The sequence below is a fragment of the Sylvia atricapilla genome, chromosome 3 (assembly GCF_009819655.1).
Source record: "Sylvia atricapilla isolate bSylAtr1 chromosome 3, bSylAtr1.pri, whole genome shotgun sequence".
Classification (NCBI taxonomy): domain Eukaryota; kingdom Metazoa; phylum Chordata; class Aves; order Passeriformes; family Sylviidae; genus Sylvia; species Sylvia atricapilla.
The window spans coordinates 1,385,241-1,412,047 of record NC_089142.1 but is presented as its reverse complement, the minus strand read 5'-3'; the positions used below and the strand labels follow the sequence as shown (position 1 = coordinate 1,412,047).

General features: G+C 47.1%; 1 protein-coding gene across 2 annotated transcripts in view; it reads right to left on the bottom strand.

Moving 5' to 3' along the window:
- Positions 1-2,731: 2,731 nt before the first annotated feature.
- ELP3 (elongator acetyltransferase complex subunit 3) overlaps positions 2,732-26,807 on the bottom strand; it is a 78,203-nt gene continuing 54,127 nt past the window's right edge. Inside the window, exons 10-14 of one of the 2 annotated variants that reach the window (XM_066314590.1) lie at positions 17,517-17,710; positions 10,923-11,013; positions 8,947-9,012; positions 5,352-5,579; positions 2,732-2,881 (exon numbers count right to left, since the gene is read on the bottom strand). In XM_066314590.1, the coding sequence (XP_066170687.1) occupies positions 2,741-2,881; positions 5,352-5,579; positions 8,947-9,012; positions 10,923-11,013; positions 17,517-17,710 (720 nt within the window). In that variant the 3' untranslated portion in view covers positions 2,732-2,740. Of the gene's footprint in view, positions 2,882-5,351; positions 5,580-6,039; positions 6,536-8,946; positions 9,013-10,922; positions 11,014-17,516; positions 17,711-26,807 lie in introns of those variants that run through there. The other variant, XM_066314591.1, reaches the window with a different exon arrangement.

Here is a 26,807-nt window from a genome sequence, read left to right as displayed (position 1 = left end):
GAGCAGACAATTCCCGGGAAGTTTTCCCAGAGCCCCTCGATCCTCGGGATCTCCTCATCCAGGAATCCTCATTTCTCCGGTGATTTATTCCTCCTGGAATGAGGAGGACACTTTGGGCTGCCCCTTGGGATTCCAGCTTCTCTCCATGGAAATTCCAGGTTTTGGGTGGGTTTTAACACCGTGGGATGAGGCTGGAATTCCGAGATTCCCGTTTCTCCCCCGATGGGAAAAGGGGCAGGAGGAGGATCCCAGTTTCCTCCCGGCACAGGATTATCTGGGAAAGAGCCACTGGAATGAGCCATTCCAGATCCCAGGAAAAAACCAAGGAATTAGTCAAGTTTCTCCTCAGGCTCGCGGATTCCTGCGGGAATGCCGAAGATCCGGGAGCCAGGAAAAGCCCTGCATTCCCAGGGGTTTTTTTGGGATTGTGACATCTCCTGTGGTTTCACACTCCTAGGAGTAGCCAAGGATTTCGGAGCCTGGAAAAACCCTCTGGATTTTTGGGATGTGGTGGCACCTCCTGTGGCTTCACATTCCCGGCAATAGCCAAGAACCAACCACGGATTTGTGGGATTGAAGAATTCTCCGTGCCCTGGATTTTTGGGATTGTGGCACCGCTCCCCTCCTGACCTTCACCGGGAGGCAATCTGGGATTTTCCCATTCCCATTCCCAGGTTTGGATCCAGGGATTTTACAGCAGGAAGACGGAAATTCTGGAATCCCAGCGCCGAGGGGATGGAAAAGATTAAAAAGCCTGGAATGCTCCAGAGCCGACGGGAAAACCACGGATGGAGGGAGGAGATCCCAATGGGAACAGCTGGCGATGCCAGGAAATGCCAGGATTTCCTTTTTCTCCCCGTTTTCCATCCCAATTCCGCTCCCTCTGGATCCAGGTTTCCAATCCCAGTGCTGAAGCATCAGCCGGAAAAATCCCGGATTTCTCCGGAGTTTTCCAGCTTCCCAAATTCCTTCCCTAAAGGTGAGCAGGACCCCACCAGCTGCAGGACTGGGAGCTGCCAAAGAAATTCCAAGGTGTCCTCTTTTCCAAGCCCTTGGAATGATGATTTCAGCCCCTTGGAAGGACGATTTCCGCCCGTTTTTAACAAAACTCAAATCCCTCCAACCCTCTCCTGGCCCCAAATTCCCTGTTTTTCCTTCTGGGAAAATAATTTCCTGCTGGAAATGTAACTTGGAACAGGCTCCCAAATTTAAGGAATTCCGTTTCAGATCCCAAGATCCCGCCCTCTGAGGGAGAAAAGAAACTGCTGGCTGCGTTTTTATTCCAGGTAAAAGCTCGGCGAGGATTGGGATCCAGCGTCTCCAAGGAAAGAGCTGGAAAAGCGGCGGATGGTGGGAGAAACCGCGGGATACTGAGCGTGGCACTCCAGGGATTCAAAGGGAATCCGGGGGAATTCCCAGCTCAGACTGACACCAAAACGGCAGGAACAGGGAAACCACTGGGAGAATAAATCATGGAATTCTGGTGGAATTCCCAGCTCAGACTGACACCAAAACGGCAGGAAAAGGGAAACCACTGGGAGATGGAATCATGGAATTCTGGTGGAATTCCCAGTTCAGACTGACACCAAACAGCAGGAAAAGGAAAACCATTGGGAGATGGAATCATGGAATCCCAGAATCCGGGCGAAATTTCCAGCTCAGATTGACACCAAACAGCAGGAAAAGGGAAATCACTGGGAGAATAAATCATGGAATTCTGGTGGAATTCCCAGCTCAGACTGACACCAAACAGCAGGAAAAGGAAAACCACTGGGAGACGGAATCATGGAATTCTGGAATCCGGGGGAATTCCCAGTTCAGACTGACACCAAGCAACAGGAAAAGGGGAACCACTGGGAGATGGAATCATGGAATTCTGGTGGAATTTCCAGTTCAGACTGACACCAAACAGCAGGAAAAGGAAAACCAATGGGAGATGGAATAATGGAACTCCAGAATCCAGGCAGAATTCCCAGTTCAGACGGACACCAAACAGCAGGAAAAGGGGAACCACTGGGAGAATAAATCATGGAATTCCGGAACAGTTTGGGTGGGAAATGACCTTAAATCCCATCCCATTCCAGCCCCAGCACCTCCCACAATCCCACGTTGTTCCAAGTTTTCCCTGGACACTTCCAGGGATGGAGCAAAGCAAACAGAATCCAGAAAATTCTCTTGGAGCACCTGGCTCCTCCTGCACGTTGTTCTCTCACTCTGACTCTCATCAATGATCCAGGAAAATTCCAGGGTTTTAGAGATCCGAGCTGCGAATTTCTACTTTTGTTGTGGTTTTTTTTTTTTTTTTTTTTAACAGCAGAAAACGAGGATTTTTATTTTTTTTCCCAAAAATCCCCTCTGGATCAGAGCTCTGCTGTCAAATCCCCCAAAATCCTCACGGCGACAGGAATTCCTCACTCCAACAATATAATTTATATTAAATCATTACGTTTATGTCATTTATATTAAATTAAGACATTCCAGAGGGTGGGACAGCTCCCCAGGGAACGGCCACATTCCCAAGGCTCCACCCTGGAGATCTCTGGATCCTGGATATTCCACATTCCCCGAGCTGCCACAGCTCCCCAAATCCCATCAATTCCAGCCCAAAGTTGGAATTCACCATCTCCAGGGTCAGAAAAACGGGAAAGGAGGAAAGACTCCAGCTTTTTCCTCCGGGATAATTCCGGATGCATCCTCCCCTGATCCAAGGAATGTTCCAGCAGGGACACCGAGGTTATTTTCAGATTAAGATAAAAATATCCTTAAAAAATAAATAAAATTCCCAAAGGGATAAAATACCTGAAATGACGGCGATTTTCCGCGCCCCGTGCTCCTCCCTGGCGATCCTTTCCGCCTCCTCCATCAGCAGCATTCCAAAGCCCTGGAATGGCAAAAAAAACAGGGAAGTTTTGTCAAAGCAGAAGCCAAGAGCAAGGCCAGGACGGGAAGACGGGATTCCAAAAGATCCGGATTTTTGGGGGTGATCCCGGGATCGGGAATATCGCGGGGTTTGAGATCAAAGATGAATTCCTCAGGGAATTCTTTCCTCATCCTGGAATTATTCACCGGAATTCCCAAGAGGGTCTGACTGGTTCTCCACGGCAGGAACGGGATGGGGTTATATCTCCTGATGGGAATTCATCCCGGGATTTTAAAACTGGGAATTCCCAGTGCCAGAAGGCAGGGACAGGTGGGATATGGGGAAGGAATTCCTGCCTGGGCTGGAATTCCCAGGGAATCCCTGGGAGCAGCCAAGGAAAGGCTGGAGCAATCTGGGATCAGGGAAGGTGTTGGGGTTGGAATGGGATTGAGGGGCCGTGGATCCCAAATCCCAAACCATTCCGGGATTCTGGGATCAGGGACACTCAGGATCCATCCCGAGAGGTTTTTATGGGATTTGGGGATGGAAAAGGGAAGGGAGACCCTTCCTGGAGTCCCCAATTCCCAGGGAATTCCCAAAATTCCTTCCCAGAAAGGAGCTGGGATGGATCCAATCCCAGGCTGGGAGAGCTGGGAATGGAGGGAATTCCCTGGGAAAGAGGAGCTTGGGGTGGGATGTTGGGAAGGAATTCCTGCCTGGGCTGGAATTCCCAGAGAATTCCCTGGGAGTGTCCAAGGAAAGGAATTTGGGTGCTGTAATTCCAGACGGGGCCCAAAGGGACCTTCAATCCCATTCCAACCCTGACAGTCTCCAACCTTTCCTGGGACACTCCCAGGGATCCAGGAATTCCAGGATTCCTGGGAATTCCGATCCAGCAGGAAGAGCCCATCCCTTGGAAAGAAACCCGAGCAGCACCAAATCCAACCTCCCCATTCCCAGAGGGAATTCCTGCAGATTCCAGGAGCGGAATTCCTTCCCCCTGAGTGGGAATTAGTTAATTAACGAAGGAATTCCAGAGGCCAATTAGCACTTGGCTCCTGAGGGCTGGGAATGAAGCAGCTCCGGGAGCATCCAGAAAGGAATTTTTTTTTTTAAAAATCTCACAGAATTTAAAAGAAAAAATAAAATCTTAAGAGCTCCCACAATGGCCAGAATGTGATCCCAAGAAATAAAAAACCTTGGAAGAGGCAGAATTCCAGCCGAGAGGAGCTCAGATCCCATCCTGGCTCTGTCACGACTCAGAGCAGATAAGAGAAATGAACTGAAATCCCGAATTTTTTTTTGAGTGGGGAGAGATGGAACGAGGAGGGAAACCCCGAGAGCTCCCTTTTCCCTGAGAAATCCCATGAAATTCCAGGAATTGGGATCAGAGCCCTCTCGGAGAATCTTCAATCCCATCCCATTCCAACCCCGACACCTCCCACCATCCCAGACTGCTCCAAACCCCATCCAAGCTGAACCTGGACACTTTTGGGATGAAATTCCCTGTCCCTAAACCCTCCCAGGGTTCCCCTTTTTCCTGTGAAATCCCACTAAAAGTGTGGAAAGCCCTGGAAAACCGGAAAACCACGCCGGGGATGAGACCTCTAACCCAGAGTGGCCCCAAAACTTCATTCCTTTATTTAAATCCAGGTTTGGAATACCTGGGGCTGGAATTCGGGGGAATTGGGAATACCTGGGGCTGGAATTTGGGGGAATTGGGAATAATGGGGCTGGAATTTGGGGGAATTGGGAATACCTAGTGCTGGAATTTGGGGGAATTGGGATACCTGGTGCTGGAGGGATTTGGAACACCTGGTGCTGGAATTTGGAAGTACCTGGTGCTGGAATTTTGGGGGAATTGGGAATATCTGGTGCTGGAATTTGGGAGAATTGGGAATACTTGGTGCTGGAATTTGCAGGGATTTGGAAGTACCTGTTGCTTGAATTTGGGGGAATTGGGAAGTACCTGCTGCTGGAATTTGGGGGAATTGGGAATACTTGGTGCTATAATTTGGAGGGATTTTGGAACACCTGGTGCTGGAATTTCGGAGATTTGGAAGTACCTGGTGCTGGAATTTGGGGGAATTGGGAAGCACCAGTTGCTGGAATTTGGGGAAATTTGGGAATACCTGGTGCTGGATTTTGGGGGAATTTGGAATACCTAGTGCTGGAATTTGGGGGAACTGGGATACCTGGTGCTGGAGGGATTTGGAACACCTGGTGCTGGAATTTGGAGGGACTGGGAATGACTGTTGCTGGAATTTGGGGGAATTGGGAATACCTGGTGCTGGAATTTGGGGGAATTGGGAAGCACCAGTTGCTGGAATTTGGGGGATTTGGGAATACCCAGTGCTGGAATTTCGGAGATTTAGGAACACTTGTTGCTGGAATTTGGGAATACCCAGTGCTGGAATTCGGGGGATTCGGGAATACCTGGTGCTGGAATTTGGGAGATTTGGGAATACCCAGTGCTGGAATTCGGGAATACCTGGTGCTGGAACTTGGAGGGGTCCCGGCTGCTGACGGGCACCACGCTGCCGTAGACGTGCAATTCCCGGACGATGGAGACGCCGCCCTTGAGCTCCGGCCGGAAGGATTCCGGGGAACTCTTCCGGAGGCGCAGGAGCCCCACCAGGATGTCCTGCTCCGGGTCCTCGTAGGACAGGAACGTCTCCCAGCCCCCGTTGGCCACGTAATCCCGACGGATCAGCTCCACCTGCCCCGTGGGGGACGGGGAAAAGGAGGGGAAAGAGGGAAAATCTGAGAGAGAAGCCGAATCCGTGGATCCGTAACTCAGGATCCATGAAAAAAAAAACAAAACGTATTTTTATCCTGATCCATAAAACAGGAAGGAAATTCCCTAAAGGCAGTTTGATTCCAGATGGGAATTTGGAGTTGGCCACATCATCCCAATGGATCAACACCTGATCCAGGTGGGAAGGAAAAGGAGGGAAAAAAGGAAAAATCTGAGAGAGAAGCCGAATCCATGGATCCACAAATCAGAGCAAACAGGAAGGAAATTCCCTAAAGGCAGTTTGATTCCAGGTGGGAGTTTGGAGTTGGCCACATCATCCCAACGGATCAACACCTGCTCCAGGAGGGGATGGATGAGGAGGAAAAGGAGGGAAAAAAGGAAAAACTGAGAGAGAATCTGAAACTCAGAACAAACAGGAAGGAAATTCCCTAAAGGCAGTTCGATTCCAGGTGGGAGTTTGGAGTTGGCCACATCATCCCCATGGATCAACACCTGATCCAGGTGGGAAGGGATGAGGAGGAAAAGGAGGGGAAAGAGGGAAAATCTGAGAGAGAAGCCGAATCCGTGGATCCGTAACTCAGGATCCATGAAAAAAGAAAAAATCCATATTTTTATCCTGATCCATAAAACAGGAAGGAAATTCCCTAAAGGCAGTTTGATTCCAGATGGGAATTTGGAGTTGGCCACATCTTCCTGATGGATCAACACCTGATCCAGGTGGGAAGGAAAAGGAGGGAAAAAAGGGAAAATCTGAGAGAGAAGCCGAATCCATGGATCCGTAACTCAGGATCCATGAAAAAAAACAACCAACATATTTTTATCCTGATCCATAAAACAGGAAGGAAATTCCCTAAAGGCAGTTTGATTCCAGATGGGAATTTGGAGTTGGCCACGTAATCCCAACGGATCAGCTCCACCTGCCCCGTGGGGGACGGGGAAAAGGAGGGGAAAGAGGGAAAATCTGAGAGAGAAGCCGAATCCGTGGATCCGTAACTCAGGATCCATGAAAAAAAAAAAAAATCCCTATTTTTATCCTGATCCATAAAACAGGAAGGAAATTCCCTAAAGGCAGTTTGATTCCAGATGGGAATTTAGAGTTGGCCACATCTTCCTGATGGATCAACACCTGCTCCAGGTGGGAAGGGATGAGGAGGAAAAGGAGGGAAAAAAGGAAACTGTTTGGAGAGACCAAAGCCGATCCCATGGATCCTTCAACGTTCTTCAGGGCAAAGAGGAGATTCCCTAAAGCCGGTTTAATTCCCGGTGGGAATGCCACTGCTGGGGTGACCTCTGGCACAGAATCATGGAATGCTCTGGCTGGGAAGGGACCTTCAATCCCATCCCATTCCCAGGGTGTTCCAGCCTCTCCTTGGACACTCCCAGGGAATTCTCTGGGAATTCCAGCCCAGCCAGGAATTCCTTCCCAAGATCCCCTTTCCCAGGGAATTCCCTCCATTCTCAGCTTTTCCAGCCTGGGATTGGATCCAGCCCCACCCCAGCTCCTTTCTGGGAAGGAATTTTGGGATCCAGGCGCTTCAGTGGGAATTGGGGACTCCAGGAAGGGTCTCCCTTCCCTTCTCCATCCCCAAATCCCATAAAAACCCCTCGGGATGGATCCTGAGCGTCCTTGATCCCAGAATCCCGGAATGGTTTGGGATGGGACTGAAAGTCCACGGATCCCATCCCAACCCCGACAGCTCCCAGGAATTCCCAGATTGCTCCAAACGCCATCCAAAGCTGTCCTTGGACACTCTGGGGACAATTCCCTGTCCCTAAACCCTCCCTGGCCGGAGTGGGCTCCCCTTTTCCCAACAAATGTGTGGAAATCATCTGGAAAACCCCGCTGTGGATGAAAACCTCTAACCCAGAGCGGCTCCAAAATCCCGACACAATCCCCCTGTTTTCCAGGAATCAGGACCAGACCCCTCTCATTAATTAAATTAAATTAATAATCGGATTTTTGAGCCTTTCCAACACCTCCCTCCACTCCTCATGGAAAAGGCAGCTCTGGGAACGTCCAGGATCAGGAAAACCGCCTCGAATCCGCTCCAGAAAATCGGAATTTTTGTCCAAAATCCCCACCTTGGACAGAAATTCAGGATGTTAATTAGGGGCGGTGGTTAATTAGGCAGAGCCTGGATGCCCTCTTCGGACAGGGGGATGTGGTTTGTTCATAAATCCCCCAGCAGATATCCATGGAAAACTGGTTTTCCCGGGATTTTTACTCCTGCCTGTCGCTCCCCCGAGCCTGAGGGAGCCGAACAAAGGGAATTTTCCGCTTGGAAAAACCCGGGATGAGCCGTGGGATGAGCCATTTGCTGTCGGCCCTCCCCAAATTTACAATTTAAATCAGATCAGCGGAAAAAAAAAAAAAAAAACAACAAAACAAACCCGGGAAGAGATTCCCGGGAATCTGGGCGGATCCCTGCAGGAATCTGGGATGATTTTTTTTGGGAGGGGGATTTTTGTGTCAAAACAGGGAAAAGGAGAATGAAATTCCCTGGAATCTCCGACTGGAAAAAATCTTCTGAAGTCCAGGAATATTCTCCGAACTCTGAGCTCCTTGAAGCCTGAGGAACAGGAACTTTGGGAATTTCTGGGTGCTGACACTTCCAAACCCCAGGAATTGTTTGGCTCAGTTTGGGAATCGGGATTGGGAGAGGAGGAGTTTGGGAGTGGCTCCTTGATCCAGCTTTTCCCAGGAAATTTTTTTTTTTTTCCCCCCAGGAATTAAATTTATTGGAAATCAAAAGGACAAAATCCAGAATCGTTTTGGTCCTTCCTGAGGAACAGGAAGAGGAAATTTCCAGGATATGGATATTCCCAAATTATGGACATTCCCAAATTATGGACATTCCCAAATTATGGACATTCCCAGGATGATCCCTCCTGACCCAAAGCATTCCAGGATTCTGGAATCTCCTAAATCAGATACTTCAGTCCAGCAAGTGCAGATTTTCCTTTCTCTCCCAGGAGCCAAATAATCCTTTTTTTCCCGGATTATTTCAGGATTTTGGGAATGGAAATGGGAGTGTGCCGAATGAATGCATTCACACATTTCAATAAAGTTTGTTTGCCTAAAAAACGTGGAAATTCACCCAGAAAAAAAAAAAAAGCCTCTAAATTCACCGCTCTTATTTCCCAAAGGACACGGGGAAATTCCCCAAATTTCCCAAATCCGGATTTTAACAAGGAAAATAAAAAGGAAAAGGGGAGGTGGGTATTTCCTGGAAGTGCAAACACCCCAAACCCGCTGCAGTGGTTGGTTTATTCCATAAATTTCCTTGGAAAAAGCTCCAGGGAATTAAAAAAAAAAGGGAATTTTTACCTGGTAGGGCCTGACTTTGTGGTGGATTTCCTGAATTCCCACTTCTCTTGTCCTCACGTCGCGGCACTGGGAGGGAAAATAAAAATAATGGGAATTGGGAAGGGGAAGGAGGTGGAGCTCCGAGCATGGAAAATTCCAGAAAATCCCTGGGTCACATGGAAGAGGTGCAGGGATGAATTCCAAAGGGGAATTCTGAATTCCCAAATGGGGGAATTGCTCAGTGAGCTGGAATGGTGAATGGAAAACTGGGAAAAAAAAAATCAATCCCTGTGGAAAAATTCCCAACCTGCAGGGTCTGAAAGGGAAAGGAAACATCCAGGGAAAAAAAAACCCAACAAAAACCCCAAACTTTGGGATTGGGAAGGTGGAATATCGGGAACATCTGAATCCTGGAATAAAAAGGTTTGGGATTTCACCAGCCACCTTCTTGATTTTCAAGGAAAAACCGATTCTGGAAATCCCAAATATTCCATTCCAGGTCTCAGGGTGCTCCAGCTTTTCCTTGGATATTCCCAGGGATTCTCTGGGAATTCCAGCTGGGAATTCCTGCCCAAATCCCCATTTCCCAGGGAATTCCCTCCATTCCCAGCCCTGGGATTGGATCCAGCCCCATCCCGACTCCTCTCCGGGAAGGAATTTTGGGAATTCCCTGGGAATTGGGGACTCCAGGAAGGGTCTCCCTTCCCTTTTCCATCCCCGAATCCCATAAAAACCTCCTCGGGATGGATCCTGAGTGTCCCTGATCCCAGAATCCCGGAATGGTTTGGGATTTGGGATCCACGGCCCCTCAATCCCATCCCAAAATCCCGGAATTTTCCGGCCTTTCCTCGGCCACTCCCAGGGAATTCTCTGGAAATTCTTTTTCAACCCAACTGGGAATTCCTGCCCAAATTCCTCCCCTTTAACAAGGGAATTCCCTCCAGTCCCATCCCAGCTCATCTCCAGGAAGGAATTTTGGGAATTCCCTGGGAATTGGGGACTCCAGGAAGGGTCTCCCTTCCCTTTTCCATCCCCGAATCCCATAAAAACCCCTCGGGATGGATCCTGAGTGTCCTTGATCCCAGAATCCCGGGATTCTTTGGACAGGATTCAGATTTGGGAGTTTCTCTTCAATTGTTCCCTCAGGTAAACGAGTGGCAAAGAAAAAGGTGGGAGAATTCCAAAAGGAATTTTTTCCCCTCTGATCTCAGGCTCCAAATTTTGCTCAAAAAAATCGGAAAAAAATTGGGAAAAAATGGGGGGAAAATGAGAAAAACCTGGGGAAAGATGAAAAAAAAAAAAAAAAACAACCCAAAAAAAAAAAAACCACCCCAAAAAAAACCCCACCAAACCCCAAAAAAGCAAAAAAAAAGTAAAAAAGAGAGAGAGAAAAAATTGGGAAAAATGGGGGGGGAAAAAAAAAGGGAAAACCTGGGGAAAAAAATAAAAAAATAAAAAAAAAAAAGAGGAAATAATTGGGAAAAAAATTGGGAATAAATGGGATTTCACCACCCATTTTCCAGGTGCACTCAGGAGAGGGGTGGAAGAGCCAAGCTGAAATTCACCCAAACAAAAGCAGCTTTTCAGAAAGGGGCTTTTTAAGCGTTAATTTGGTTTATTTTTAAAGCCTTTTCAGCCAAATCTGGTTCTTTTGGGGTTTTTTTTTAAGCCTTAAGTTGAATTTTTGTGGCTTCACCTCCTGATTTGGGTGGAGGCATCACAACCAGCGAGGGTTTTTATTTCCACTATTTATTGTTTTTTAAAAATCAAAATGAAGTATTTGATGGCGTTTTATTATGAAGAGATATAAATTATTTACAAAAAATGTTTTACAAAACGGTTTAAATTATCGTGAGGGTTTTTTTTTACAGCTTACAAATTTATTTTTTTTTAGTTATTACGAAGCATTTTACGATGTTTTTCTTATAAAAGAATATGAATTATTTACCAAAAAAAAATGTTTTAAATTATTTTGAACTATTTTTTAGATATTTTACCTGTGTCCCAAGGTCTTTCATCCTGGCCAGGGCGAGTTCCCTCAGGTTCCCGTGCTCCACCCCGGAGCTGACCAGAGGCATTGGAATATCCCTAAAAAAAATCAAAAAAAGAGGGAAAATCCAAAATTTAAATGGCTGAATTCACCAAAAAACACCATCGGGCTCAAATCCCAAATTTGCTCAATCCCCAATTTAATTGAATCCCCCAAATTTGGTGAATTCTTTCGGTTTCAAGGCTTTTTTGGTTGGATTGGAAATAAAACACAAGTGAAAGAAGAGGGGGGAAAAAAACGAAGAGAAAAAGAAGCAGAAAAACGAAAAGGCGAAGATTTAATTTGAAATTTCAATTTGAAATTTCAAATCTAAATTTAAAGTTTAAATTTAAAAATCTCCCGAATATAAACCTTTAACAGTCCTAAAAAAATATTTGGTTTTTCTCTTGATTCTTCACTTGGGAATCTAGGGGGGAAAAAAGGGATCATCCAGATATTTTCCATCATCTGCTGCTGGAGAGCAGAAATTGGGAAAAATTTGGGAAAAATTGGGAGTGGCTCCTTGATCCAGCTTTTCCCAGGAATTTTTTTTTTTTTCCCCAGGAATTAAATTTATTGGAAATCAAAAGGACAAAATCCAGAATCGTTTTGGTCCTTCCTGAGGAACAGGAAGATGAAATTTCCGGGATATGGATGTTCCCAAATTATGGATATTCCCAAATAATGGATATTCCCAGGATGATCCCTGGGGGGAAAATCCATCAGATTTTTCCATAGTGGGATTTCTGATATTTCACTTAAAAAAGTGGAGAAATCCTGCTGGGAATTCTGGGGCCGTTCCCATGGGAATGTGAATCCCAGCCTGAGGACGGCAGGAATCTGAAAATCTCCAAGGAGAGGCGCTAAAAAGGAAAAATTTGGGAGCAGATTTGGCCTCCCAGGTGGTTTTGAAACACAGAGATAAAAGAATTGGGATCCCTCTTTTTTAGGGAAAGGGGAATTCCTGATTTCTGCATCGGGATCCAGCTTGGAATGTCGGCTCATCCCACCCCACCCTGATAAAATCCCATCTGTTCATCCCCAAAATCCGTCAGATTTCCAGGGAAATCGAGGGCGGGAAATCCAGTTGTGCACCAAACATTCCTGAGCGAGTTTTTTTCCCTCCTTTTCCTCAGCTGATTATCCCCAAAATCCCACCCGGAGCTCGGGATGCTCAGGGAATTGGGGCTGTAATTAATTGATTGATTGGTTATTTAATTAATCAATTAATCAGGGCTGGTCTCCAGCAGCTCTGTGGGATGAATTCCTGGATCTGCTCAGGTCCTGGTGGATTTTCCATCCCACCCGTGAGGAATTCCTGGTTGGGCAGGAGCTGGGTAAAAAAATAAAGGAATTGAAGGGTCCTAAACCTGATCCTGGTTTGGACACTGGGAAAGAGGGAAAAAAAAACCCCAAAAAACCAAATCAAATCAAATCAAATCAAATCAAATCAAACCCAACCCAAACCCAAAACCAAAAACAAAAAAAAACCCCAAAAACAAACGAACAAAAAAACACCACCAAAAAACCCCCAAAAAACAAACCAAAAAAACCCACAAAAAAACCCCAAAACCCAAAAAAAACCCCACAAAAAAAAAAAAAAAAAAAAAAAAAAAAAAAAAACCACAAAAAACCCAAAAACCAACCAACGAAACAAAAAACCCAAAAAAACCCCCCAAAACGACAACAAAACACAAAAAAAGGGATTTTCTTTTACCTTGTGGAACACAAATAAAGGGCTGGAAAGGACCTTAAATTCCCAATCCCGACACTTCCCACAACCCCAGGCTGCTCCAAGCCCCATCCAACCTCTGCTTGGACAATTCCAGGGATTTCCAGCCAGGAATTCCTTCCCAAAATCCCTCCCTCAGTGGGAATCCATTCCCTGTGTCCCTCCAAGCTTTCCCTGGGAAAAGCAACGAAGGATTTCTCTTTTTTTCCCTACAAATCCACGGGATTCCCGGTGTCTCGCCCCAGAACTCCAAGGAATATTCCATTTATCCAGAGATTCCTCTGATAAAGTCAGAGGCCACAAAATTCCCTCCAAAGAGCTGCAATTTTTTGGGGAAAAAACGAGTGTTTCACGTGGTGACTGGAGGACACTCGGATCCACGGGGATAATCCAGGGAATAACAATCATGGAATGGCTCCAAGAAAAGCCAGGCTGGGTGGATTTTTCCCTCCAGGAAGCACAGATAAAATAATCCTGCTCCTGTCCCTGGGTTTTCAAGCTGAATCCAGGGAATTTTGACCAAAATCCCCGGGGGATAAAAGGTGGATTACAACCCGCTGGGAATTAAAACACGGATGGGGAAAAGGAGATTTTGAAGGAAGAAAAAAGCAAGGAACGGGTTTTCCTTGCTTCCTTGGGATCCTTGGGAGCAGCCAGACCAACTCCAGCCCCTCCAGACAAATAAAAACTCATTTAAATGCTAAATAAATTCAGGATATATGGGATTAAATGCTGACCCTATTAAAGTTAAGGAGCGATTTTCCAGCAGCTCCAGCCAGGTTTATTTCATCTCCTGGTTTTTGGTTGGTTTTTTTTTTCCCAACATTTTAATTCCTTTTGGAGCAGCTGATTGGGAACTCCCAGGGAAATTCTGGGATCTGGTTCTGGGCTCCATTTTGAGGCAAAGATTTTTATTTCCTCTTTTTTTTTTTTGGTCACCAGAGTGAGAGGAAAATCCATGAAACCATCAAAATCCAAGGAAAATGAAACCCCTGGAGGCGAGTGGTGCTCCTCCTGTCGTTCCCCTCAGCGCCCTGGGGATGATGAGGATCCCAAAAATTCGGGATCAATGTGGGATTGAGGATCAGCTCATTTTTTATAAAAACTCCCGATTTCCCAGAATCGTGGAATTATTGAGGTTGGAAAAAAACCTTTGGATGGTCAACGACGTGAGTTAAATCCCAGATTCCACATCCACAGGGGCTTAAACTGCTCCAGGGATGGTGATTCCACCTTTCCCATGCCATTTCCCGGGATTTCCTGGAGCAGGGAGATTTTTGTTTTTATTTTTATTTTATTTATTTTTTTTGGGTGGCGTTTTATCAGCGGCGCCTCTCCCCCGCTCAATAAACGGAGCGTTTTGGGGTTGGGATGGACACAAACTCAGGGATTCTCCTCAAAATCCGGTCCCAGGGAACAGAGACTGCAGAGAGCAGCTCTCAGAGCTTGGAATAGTGGAATTCTGGATGGTTTGGGTGGGAAAGGGACCTTAAATCCCATCCCATTCCAACCCTGACACCTCCCGCGATCCCAGGCTGCTCCAAACCCCATCCAGCTTTTCCCTGGATGCTCCCAGGGATGGAGCAGCCTCAGTTTCCCCGGGAATTCCAGCCCAGCCCCTACCCACACTCCCAGGGAAAGAACTCCTTCCCAATATTTCATCCAAACACTTCCCAGTTTTCCCAATGTAATTGGGATTTCCCGATGTTTAATTCCTGATTTTCCACTTAAACCTGTTCCCAATTCAAATCCCTGCTGGGAGCAGCCCAGGGAGGATTCAGGATGGGAAATTGGGATAGACACGATTCCATGACTTGGGAATCTTGGTTTTGTCCATTATTCTGTCCCCAGCTCACAAAACATCACCAAAAATTGGGATTTCCCGATGTTTAATCCTGATTTTCAACCTAAATCCTCTCTCAGTTCAAATCCCTGCTGGGAGCAGCCCAGGGAGGATTCAGGATGGGAAATTGGCATAGCTGAAATTCCATGACTTGGGAATCTTGGCTTTGTCCATTATTCTGTCCCCAACTCACAAAACATCACCAAAAATTGGGATTTCCCGATGTTTAATTCCTGATTTTCAACCTAAACCCGTTCCCAGTTCAAATCTGTGCTGGGAGCAGCCCAGGGAGGATTCGGGATGGGAAATTGGGATAGACACGATTCCATGATTTGGGAATCTTGGCTTTGCCCATTATTCTGTCCCCAGCGTCACAAAACATCACCAAAAATTGGGATTTCCTGATGTTTAATCCTGATTTTCCACCTAAACCTGTTCCCAGTTCAAATCCGTGCTGGGAGCAGCCCAGGGAGGATTCAGGATGGGAAATTGGGATAGCTGAAATTCCATGACTTGGGAATCTTGGCTTTGTCCATTATTCTGTCCCCAACTCACAAAACATCACCAAAAATTGGGATTTCCCGAAGTTTAATTCCTGATTTTCCACCTAAACCCGTTCCCAGTTCAAATCCCTGCTGGGAGCAGCCCAGGGAGGATTCAGGATGGGAAATTGGGATAGCCGAAATTCCATGATTTGGGAATCTTGGTTTTGTCCATTATTCTGTCCCCAATTCACAAAACGTCAACAAAAATTGAGATTTTCTGATGTTTAATCCTGATTTTCAACCTAAACCCGTTCCCAATTCAAATCCCTGCTGGGAGCAGCCCAGGGAGGATTCAGGATGGGAAATTGGGATAGACACGATTCCAGGATTTGGGAATCTTGGCTTTGTCCATTATTCTGTCCCCAGCGTCACCAAAAATCAATTTAGAGCCGAGTAAGAATTTCAGGACTTTGCATCAGGGGAGTAAAAAAATCCCAGATTTCCATGAGAAAGTTCCAGGCAGCAGGAAAAGGGGAATATGGCAACTGGATGGAGGCAAATCAGCACCAGCAAAGCCTTTTCCAGGCCTGAATTCCTGAGGGAAAGATTCCTGCTGGGCTGGGACCTCCTGCCATCCCAAAGAATAAACCTGATGTAAAATGGATCCTGATGGTCTCATGAAAAAAAGAAATGGAAAAAAAAATAAAATTCTGAGGATAACAGGGAAGCTGCTCTGGAATCCCAGTCCTGACCAAGAATTCCCAAATTCCCTGCCTCATCCCATGCAAGGCTCCTCCTCGTTTTCGTATCAGTTTTCTGATTTTCCAATCAGTGCTCCTGTTCCTTAATTTTTTTTTTCTTATTTTTAAAAGGTTCAGGGGTGGAATTAAATGAGCTTTAAGGTCCTTTCCAGCCTGAACCATTCCATGATCCTGGGATTTTCCATCCCTCCCAGATTCAGGTTTATGCCCACACTGATCCTTCCAGAAAGAGACTGATGCTGCCCATCACCTAATTCCAAGTTATTTTCCTGAAAGCAGGGATTATTCCAGGATTTACCAGGCTGTAGCACCAACTCTTCCAGCTCTAAAAGGAATTATCCTGAATAAAATAATTGCTTTTCCCGGCTTGTTCACAGTTCAGACCAAGACCTCGGGGAGTTTTTCCCATCTCCTGATTTACAGCAAGATCCCTGAGTCGGATGCTAAATTTTCCTGGATTCCCTCTCATTCCAGATGTCAAACCTCCCCGAGTTCCCTCTCATTCCACCTCTCATTCCCGCTTCCTGCTGGTACATCCTCCTTTCCAGCGCTGCTTCCCAGCCCTTTTACTTCCCTATGGCCGTGGAATCAACATGATTTTGAGCAAAAATTAATTTTTAGTTCATTTAGGAACTGGGTTTTTATCCCTGAATTCCAGTTTTTTTTCCCTGAAGCCACCCAGTGTTCCTGGCCTTCAGCCACCTCCTCCTCCTCTGAGGATTCCCGCTGCTCATTCCCACCCTGCCGCAATTCCAGGCAAAAATCATGGAAAAGAGTCCAGAAAGGTGAGGAATCCTGCATGAGGTTTCCGGGGAGAGGATGATGGGATCCATCGTGGGATCCCTCCAATTAATTATCCATCATGGAATTCCTCCCATTATCCATCACAGGATCCATCCCATTATCCATCATGGGATCCATCCCATTGATTATCCATCACAGGATCCATCCCATTAATTATCCATCACGGGATCCATCCCATTGATTATCCATCACGGGATCCATCCCATTGATTATCCATCACAGGATCCATCCCATTGATTATCCATCACAGGATCCATCCCATTAATTATCCATCACGGGATCCATCCCATTAATTATCCATCACGGGATCCATCCCATTGATTATCCATCACGGGATCCATCCCATTAATTATCCATCACGGGATCCATCCCATTAATTATCCATCACAGGACCCATCCCATTAATTATCCATCACAGGATCCATCCCATTAATTATCCATCACGGGATCCATCCCATTGATTATCCATCACGGGATCCATCCCATTATCAATCACAGGATCCATCCCATTGATTATCCATCACAGGACCCATCCCATTGATTATCCATCACGGGATCCATCCCATTATCCATCACGGGATCCATCCCATTAATTATCCATCACAGGATCCATCCCATTGATTATCCATCACAGGACCCATCCCATTAATTATCCATCACGGGATCCATCCCATTATCCCCCAGGATCACCCCAGCCCTGGCTGCTCCCCCTGGCTGGTGGCGGAATCGCCGCCTCCGGAAATTTCCGGGCATTTCCCACCTCCCAGTCTCCTCATCCCTCTTTCCCTCCTCAACAGACGGGGAGCAGCTCTAAGACCTTTGCCCAATTAACAATTAAGGCCGGGAGTTAACGAAGGCTGAAGGCCGCAATTAAAGAACTAAAGCCGGGAGCCCGTGGCGGAGCGGGAGGAGGCGATTCCAGGAGGGAATGAATTACCTCTGGACGCGGTAGACGCGTGTCCAGGGCGGCACCAGGGCCAGGATCCGGGCCACCAGATCCACCAGGGTGCTGGGGGGGTAACTCCGGTATCTCCCGGTTTTCCAGAGCTCGTAGAGCCCCGTGCCGCGGATCACCAGCGTCGGGTAGAGCTTCATCCCGTCCGGGCGGAACGCCGGGTTCTCGAAAAACTCCTGGAAAAAGGGGGAAGAAAAAAGGGGTGAGGGGAGAAAAGAATAAATCAGAAAGAGTCGAATCAGAAAGAGCTGAATCAAAAAGAGTCAAATCAAAAAGAGCCGAAACAGAGTCAAATGAAAAAGAGCCAAATCAGGAGTCGAATCAGAAAGAACCGAATCAAAAAGTCGAATCAAAACGAGTCGAATCAGAAAGAGTCGAATCAGAAAGAGCTGAATCAGAAAGAGCTGAATCAAAAAGAGTCAAATCAAAAAGAGCCGAAACAGAGTCAAATGAAAAAGAGCCAAATCAGGAGTCGAATCAGAAAGAACTGAATCAAAAAGTTGAATCAAAATGAGTCGAATCAGAAATAGCCGAATCAGAAAGAGTCAAATCAAAGAGTCAAATCAGAAAGAGTTGAATCAGAAAGAGTCGAAACAAAAAGAGTCGAATCAAAAGAGTCAAATCAAAAAGAGTCAAATTAAAAAGAGTCGAATCAAAAGGAGTCAACTCAGAAAGAGTAAAATCAAAAAGAGTCAAATCAAAAGAGTCAAATTAAAAAGAGTCAAATCAGAAAGAGTTGAATCAAAAAGAGTCAAATTAAAAAGAGTCAAACCAGAAAGAGCTGAATCAGAAAGGGTAAATCAAAGAGTCGAAACAAAAAGAGTCGACTCAGAGTCAAATCAAAAAGCGGAATCAGAAAGAGTCACATTAAAAAGAATTGAATAAAAAAGAGTCGAATCAAAAAGTCGAATGAAAAAGAGTAGAATCAGAAAGAGTAGAAACAGAAAGAGTCAAATCAAAAAGAACTGAATCAAGAGTCGAATGAAAAAGAGTCAAATAAAAAAGTCGAATCAGAAAGAGTCAAATCAAAAAGAATTGAATAAAAAGTCAAATCAAAAATAGTTGAATAAAAAATAGTTGAATCAGAGAGTCGAATCAAAAAGAGTCGAATCAAAAAGAGTAGAATCAGAAAGAGTAGAAACAGAAGGAGTTGAATCAAAAAGAGTCAAATAAAAAAGAGTCGAATAAAAAAGAGTCAAATAAAGAGTCAAATCAAAAAGAGTCGAATTCAAAAGAGTCGAATCAAAAAGAATCACAAAGTCAAATCAAAAAGAGTCGAATCAGAAAAGAGCCGAATCAAAAAGAGCCAAAAAAAAAGTTTTAAAAAAAGGGAAACCCGAACATTTCCCAGGGTTGGGAGCCGTGGCTGAACTCGTTCCCAGAGGGGTGTGTAAATATGGGAATTTCGGGGAGTTCCTGGCTTAGGGTGAGCTGCATTGATGGGTTCAGGGCATTTTTGGGAATGAGAACTCTGTTCTGGGTTTGAAGAGGAGGCCACAGGAGGAAAAAAAAAACCCAAACCCACGGAGCACCAGAAGGAGGCAAATCTGCGCTCTCCTTGCGTTTATTCCATGGATATTGCACCATTTATTGTCCCAGACAAATTCCTCTGCTGGGAATCGGAACAACAGGGATGAGTGTGCTGATCTTCCATCTCGGCAGGAAACGTTCCCAGATTAATCAACGTGTCCGGCACCGGAGAAAAACAGATTTATTTTTTGGGGTTTTCTCGGGGGTTTTATGGATTTTCCTCTCACTCTGATGACGGGGAGGTGGAAAAATGAGGAAATTAAAATCTTTTCCTCGGAATGGGGCAGAGCCAAGAGCCAGATCCAGGATTTCCCTGGAAGTTCCCGTCAGCTGCTTCGCAAGGAACCCGAGGAATGCAAATGTTGGGAAAAGGGGATCAAATAAATTCTGGTTTTCTATGTTGAAAGAACAGAATTTAAAAGCACCTGGATTTATCATTTTTTTCTGTGTTATTCTCCACTCTGAGCCCAGGGAACAGGATTTCCCTGCCTGAATCCCACACGGAGCACCCAGCTTGGGTTTTCCCCAGATGGAATTTTCGGGAATGACGAGTGAAATAAAATCGTTGTGACAAAGGAGAAGTAAAACCACGAGCCGGACAAAGGCACCCTGGGCCAAGCAAGGGCTGGATTTATTTAAGTGATGACACGGCCTCATCACACCAGGTCTGATCCTGGATTTATTCCTGGGTTTATTGCTTGATATCCAGGGCCTGATCCTTCTCCAGCGGGGTATTCCCACAGGAATAGGAATTCCCAGCTGGATGAGGCGAGTTTGTGGCTGCTGTGGTTTTCCACCAGCTGCTGCCCCAGGGCTTTGCCATGGAATCGTGGAATCGTGGATGGCTTTGGGTGGGATTCATACAATCCCACCCCATTCCAACCCAAACACCTCCCACCACCCCAGGGTGCTCTGACCTTTCCTGGGACACTCCCAGGGATTCTCTGGGAATTCCAGCCCAGGCAGGAATTCCTTCCCAAGCTCCCCTTTCCCAGTGGGAATTCCATTCCCTGTGTCCTGTCCCTCCATCCCTTGTCCCCAGCCCCTCTCCAGTTCTCCTGGAGCCCCTTTAGGCTCTGGAAAGGGCTCTGAGCTCTCCCTGGATCTTTCCTTTCTCCAGGTGAACATTCCCAGCTCTCCCAGCAGCTCTGCTGGCTCCCTGTGCTTCCCAATCCCAAACTTCTCCAGGATAAACCCCCCCCAGAACGGATCAGCTCAGCTCCGAGGCGCACCAGATCCAGTACCAGGGTGGGAAAAAGGTCAGGGATCACAAAAATCCAGTTTTTTTTTCCCAGCTGATTCCCTGCCTAAGCCAGGGCTGGATCCAGCCACGCTCCTGTGGAAAAACTCCGGGGAAACAGAAGCGGAAAACGGAACCCGGGAAATGGTTTTCCAGGCAGCTCAGCCTCCAGCGTCACTCAGACACAAGCTGGAGTCAGTCTGGGAGACGAAACAAGGCCTGGAGCAAGGACAAGGACACGGAATCAGAGTGGGAAGAGACCTCAAAGCTCACCCCATTCCAAGCCCGGCACTTCCCACTGTCCCAGGCTGCTCCAAGCCCTGCCCAACCTGGCCCTGGGCACTTCCAGGGATCCAGGGGCAGCTCCAAGGCTCCTGTTGGATTTGTGGACCCATTCAATTTCTTTGGAGCGAGCCTCTGATGCTTCAGACGCTGAGAGAGAGGAAAAAACCCAACTCCCTGCAGGATCCGTGACCCAAAGGGCCAGGAAAACCATCCTGGCCGTCCTCAGCCAACCCAAAACGGGCTGAATTCCACCTTTTGTGGGAGGCTGATGGAAAACGTGGAGAAGGAACGTGGAGATGCGAGGCGTTCCGGCGAGGAGGGGGCTGAACAAACCACTCCAGGCAGGAGAAATAAACCACTCCTGGGTTATTATCCCCCGTCATCCTGAATGCAGAAACGGGAATGATTCACCAGCATTCCCGTTTGTTTGGTTTTTTTTCTCCCCCTCCCCACGCAGCCAATAAAGCCAAGGTCACCGCTGGAGGCTGCTCATCCCACCCCGAATTCCATCCCTTCACCCCCTCTGCACCTCTGACGTCAGAGCCGATAATTCTGCTCCCTGCTGGAGCTTCAAAACCCCCCCAGATCTCCCTGTTAATTCCCCAAAAGGCTCCCGAGCCGATTCCCCGAGTAATTAATTCCAAACGAGATAAGGGAGCGGCGGCGGCCGTTCTTCCCCCGCCCCTTTTCCCCTGTAAATCCCGATATTTAAAGGCTTAACCTTTCCCCATTCACAAACAGCTTTGGATGAAGTTTCTCCCGAAACAAAGGGAGTAGAAAATACCAACACGTGCCAGGCTTTAGGGGGAATTGTAGCCTTTTCTCGTGGGTTTGGTTTTTTCTTTTTTTTCTTTTTTTTTTTTAATTAGACACCTTAAAAGGTGTCTGGGGCTGATAAAACCCCTTCCGAGCCGTATCCTGCCAAGACAAATTGAATCCCGAAAATATTTGCTCCAGAGGCCACCATCCATAGCAGCTCCGGAGGTTTTCCATCAGCTCCAGGCTGAGTCAGGGCTAATCCACGTCTGCTCCGCAGGGAGAGGTGAAAGATGACCCAGGGAGGGCAGATCCCAAATTTCCCAGTGCCCCCAGGATGCAGAATATTCCAAATTGGAAGCAGGACCGACTTGAAAGCTCCTAAACCAATCCTTCTTGAAGTTTTCCCCCCTCGAGGCATTTCACAGGTTTTAGATAATTTAGATGGACGCTGAAGGAAAATTTAAATTTTGGGGTGTGGCCAACGGGCAAAGATTATGGCAGCAATTAATTTAAAAAAATTATATTTCAATTCAATTAAAGTTTAAAAAAAAAAAAAAAAAAAAAAAGGTCAGCTCAGCTCAGCTGAAACTCAAACCTGGAGGTTCCTATGGACTCCTCCACACCTTAAAATATCATTTCCCGTAACATTCCTCAATTTATGGGATATTAAAGAAATCCCGAGGATTTCTGCACAGTAAATAATTTCTTTCAAATCTCACCAAAAGCTTTCAGTGACATTGCAACTGCTGCCCAGGAAAAGTGGGATACAGGAAACCAAAAGCCAACCTCTGCTGGATCAGAGTTATCCCAGAATCATGGAATGGTTTGATCTGGGAGAAGATCCTCCCATCCCAAGGAGGTAACAGGAGATGGAATCGGGAGGGTGACACCCCTCAGTTTCAATATTTTCCCACTCCTGTGCCCTTGTAAAAACCTTTTTAAACCAGAAAACCCCTGAGTGACCCACGGGAAAGGCCTGAGGATTTGGGATGCCCACGGCCCCATCCCCAAATTCAGCATCAGCCAACATTTAAAGATTTAATCGGATTTTCCCCACCGTGCTTAGGGCACACAACAAACAGGAAACCCGCTCCAGAAACACCCCCCCAAAAAAAAAGCTGCAGCTCTCCAAAAGGGGAGAGAAAAAAAACCAAAAAACCAACCCCAAGGTGATTTCATGGGATTCCACTTGAACGCTTCACAGCCTGAAGATTCGCTGGCCACCTTTAATCTCCTGGCTCTCCAGGCGTCCAACTGCTGCAGGAGATACCGCGGATAAAAGCGGCAATTTTTGGAAGCAATTTCCTAAAACGTGCGGGATTTGTTCGGAGTAAAGGTCACCCGAACCCGTTTTTGAATGACCACGGAGACGGACCGCGCCCCCGGAACGGGCTCCTTCGCCGCAGGCCCCCTCCCTCAAGGCTGAAAAAAGAGATGATTAAATTCAAATTCTGAATAAGACGAGCATTATCTGAGCTCTCCATACTCCATCCCTTATCTCCATCAGCGGGATTATTTATAGCCGTGAATGCTGGTGGCACTTGAAAGCTCCTGCCTTGAGTGACACTTCCCTCTCCGCGGGGAAGGAACAATCACTTAGCGCTTTAATTACGTGCATTAACAGCAGCGCCAAAAAAACCGGCCGGCTCCATTTTCCCCTCCTCCGATTTGCACTTTTTTTTATTTTAATTTTTTTTTTTTTTCCCCTCCCTTCCCCCGCCCCGCCGTCAATGCCGGGCTAATTAAAACCCCAGGGCTAATTAAAACCCCAGCGATAGGATCTGCGGGGCTCAGACAATGGCCCAGTGACCGAGAAATGCGGATTCCAGGGTGCCTTTGCCGTGCCTTTGGAGGCAGCCTGGGAACACCCACGGCTCTCTCGGCACCTGGCAGGCTGAAAATGGACATTTTTACAAAAAAAAAATAAAAATAAAGTCGCTCAACTCCGGGATCTTTCAAGGATGTTTGGCCTCAGAGTCGGTGTTTTCAGAAGAGAAGGCAGGGAATTGATCTGGGTGGGTTTTGTTTTTTTTTAATGGAGGTGGGAAGTTGATTTTGTACTGTTTGATCGTTATTTCCACCCTCCAAGAGCTTCCTGCCCACTCCGATGTTTCTGCTGATATTCCCTCAAGGAGCGCGACTCCAGAGGGGGAAAAGCCTCAAGATACACACGGGGAGGATCGCGTTGGATATTGGGAATAATTATCGGGAATAAAAAAGAGTTTTCCAGCCCTGGGCAGTGGTGGAGTCCCCATCCCACAGGGATTTACATCCCTGGATCCATGGTGGAGTCTCCATCCCACAGGGATTGAAAATCCATGGATCCATGGTGGACTCCCCATCCCACAGGGATTTAAATCCATGGATCCACGGTGGAGTCCCCATCCCTGCAGGGATTGAAAAATCCATGGATCCATGGTGGAGTCCTCATCCCTGCAGGGATTTACATCCATGGATCCATGGTGGACTCCCCATCCCACAGGGATTTAAATCCCTGGATCCATGGTGGAGTCCCCATCCCACAGGGATTTAAATCCCTGGATCCATGGTGGAGTCCCCATCCCACAGGGATTGAAAATCCATGGATCCACGGTGGAGTCCCCATCCCACAGGGATTTACATCCCTGGATCCATGGTGGAGTCCCCATCCCACAGGGATTGAAAATCCATGGATCCATGGTGGAGTCCCCATCCCACAGGGATTGAAAATCCATGGATCCATGGTGGAGTCCCCATCCCACAGGGATTGAAAATCCATGGATCCATGGTGGAGTCTCCATCCCACAGGGATTTACATCCATGGATCCACGGTGGAGTCCCCATCCCACAGGGATTTACATCCCTGGATCCATGGTGGACTCCCCATCCCACAGGGATTGAAAATCCATGGATTCACGGTGGAGTCCCCATCCCTGCAGGGATTTACATCCATGGATCCATGGTGGAGTCCCCATCCCACAGGGATTGAAAATCCCTGGATCCATGGTGGAGTCCCCATCCCACAGGGATTTACATCCCTGGATCCATGGTGGAGTCCCCATCCCACAGGGATTTACATCCCTGGATCCATGGTGGAGTCCCCATCCCACAGGGATTGAAAATCCATGGATCCATGGTGGAGTCCCCATCCCACAGGGATTTAAATCCATGGATCCATGGTGGAGTCCCCATCCCACAGGGATTTACATCCATGTGGATTTGGGGGCTCATGGATCCACGGTGGAGTCCCCATCCCACAGGGATTTAAATCCATGGATCCACGGTGGAGTCCCCATCCCTGCAGGGATTTAAATCCCTGGATCCATGGTGGAGTCCCCATCCCACAGGGATTTAAATCCATGGATTCATGGTGGAGTCCCCATCCCACAGGGATTTAAATCCATGGATCCACGGTGGAGTCCCCATCCCACAGGGATTGAAAATCCATGGATCCAGAGTGGCCTTGGCAGTGCTGGGAATGGTTGGATTCCATGATCTCCAGGGGCTTTTCCGACCTGAACAATCCCAAATCCCCTCCTCCTGATGTCTGAACTCACGGCATAACATCCCATGGATGCGACCGAGGGGAGAAACTCCTAAAGACCAAAAAAATTCCCATCTCCTGTGAAATATTCCGTGACCAGGGGAGGGAGGACAATATTCCAGGGAATTGCTGCAGCTTCCCTGACTGTCCACAGCCACACAAACCCCAAATTTTCCCGTTATGGAAACCACCAAGCCGAGGAAAGAAGTGACAGGAAAAGCACAAATCCTCCGAGGGTCACCCACACCTAAAACCCCGCGGATTGTCCTGGAATTTCCCGAGTTTTGAGCGTCAGAGAGGAAAACCTTGGAGCAGCGGGAAGCTTCTCCACCTCCTCCCTTTCCCCAGCAGCCTCAAAATCCTCAAATCCTCGGATCAAAGGGACCTTTTTCCAGGTGAATCCTCACCAAGGTGAATCCTCACCAAGGTGAATCCTCCCCAGCTCCAGAGCATTTCCCACATTAATCCCAGGAATGGTTCAGGCTCCTGCCTCCCATCCCAGCCCTTCCCACGGTTTGTTTTCCCCCCTGGAATATCGGGATCCAGCCCTTCTTTCCAAAACTAGGAGAAAACGACCCCAATGACCAGGAGAGAGGCGGGAAAAGCTCCTGGAGCAGGAGCAGGCTGACCTTGGAGCCCCAGACAGATCTCTCCAGATTGTGCTCAGTGCCCCGAGCAGCCCCATCTGCACCGGTGGTGCAGGTGCTCGGAGCCAGCCTCCATCCATCCTGGAAAAACCCGGGAGAATTCCTCCATCAATCTGCTCTCCAGTTCCACCTTCGCTTTTTTTTTTTTTCCTCAGTGCGTGACTCTCGGTTTTCCATTTATTTTCTTTTTTCTTTCTCTTTTTTTTTTTTCCTTTGGGAGGGTCAGTGTTGCCCTCAGGCTCAGCACAGGAAATAAAAGTGTTTTTCATTCGTCTTGAACGCTGATCTCTCAAAAGTCTCCTCTCTCCCTCCTCAAAAAAAAAAAAAACAACCCAAAACCCAGAAACTCCATCCTGGTTTTGATAACCCAACCCTCCTTCATCAGGAGGATCGAATCAACCCCGTGCTCTGCCCCCCGCTTCACTCAGCCCCCCCAAAATGCTCACAGCAAAACCATTCTGCTTTTTTAACTTAAAAAAAAAAAAAATAAAATTAAAAATACAAACCCACGTAAAACCACAGTCAAGCCCTCAAAAATACAAATCCACTCGTGGTGACTTCACTCAGTAGCCGATGGTGATCTGCACTAAAATATGTATTTTACTGAGTGATGCTCTCTTTGCCTAACTGCCTGGGGAATTTGCACTCTTTATCCCTCCGTTCCTTTATTTTTGGCTGCCTGTTCCCAGCCATATGTTTGTTATTGACTTCAGCAGCAAGGGGCCTCAGCGAAAAAAAAAAATAAAAAAATCCAGAAAACGATTTCTGAATGGTTTTAAAAAGAAAAAAAATTAAAAAATTTTAAAATCTGGCTGTTTCTGGTGTAAAAAAAAGCCCCAGAACAGAGAGTGGCTGAATGAGCCTGAGCAACCCACGGGGTCTGGGGGGGATGAAGAAATCAACGCTCAGTTTCAGGTGGAAAAAAGGGTCAAAACTGCTCCTTTTTTATTGAGCAGGAGGTTTTTGTGAATGGGAGGCAGTGATTGGTGTTACTGTAGCTCTGTGCACGGCAGGAAAATGGGTGTGAAGGGAAAAAAACCCAAAAAAAGCTGATTTTTTTAGGGATAAAGGCGGCGGAATAAAAACCCACGAGCTTTTCCCACGCTGCCATTGGAGTTTTGGGAATGGTTTGGGTGGGAAGAGACTTGAAAGATGATCCCATTCCAACCCCAACACCGTGTCCAGGTTGATCCAGCCTGGCCTGGGACATTCCCAGGGATCCAAGGGCAGCCACGGCTTCTCTGGGAATTCCTCCCCAACCCCTCACAACCCTCACAGGGAAGAATTCC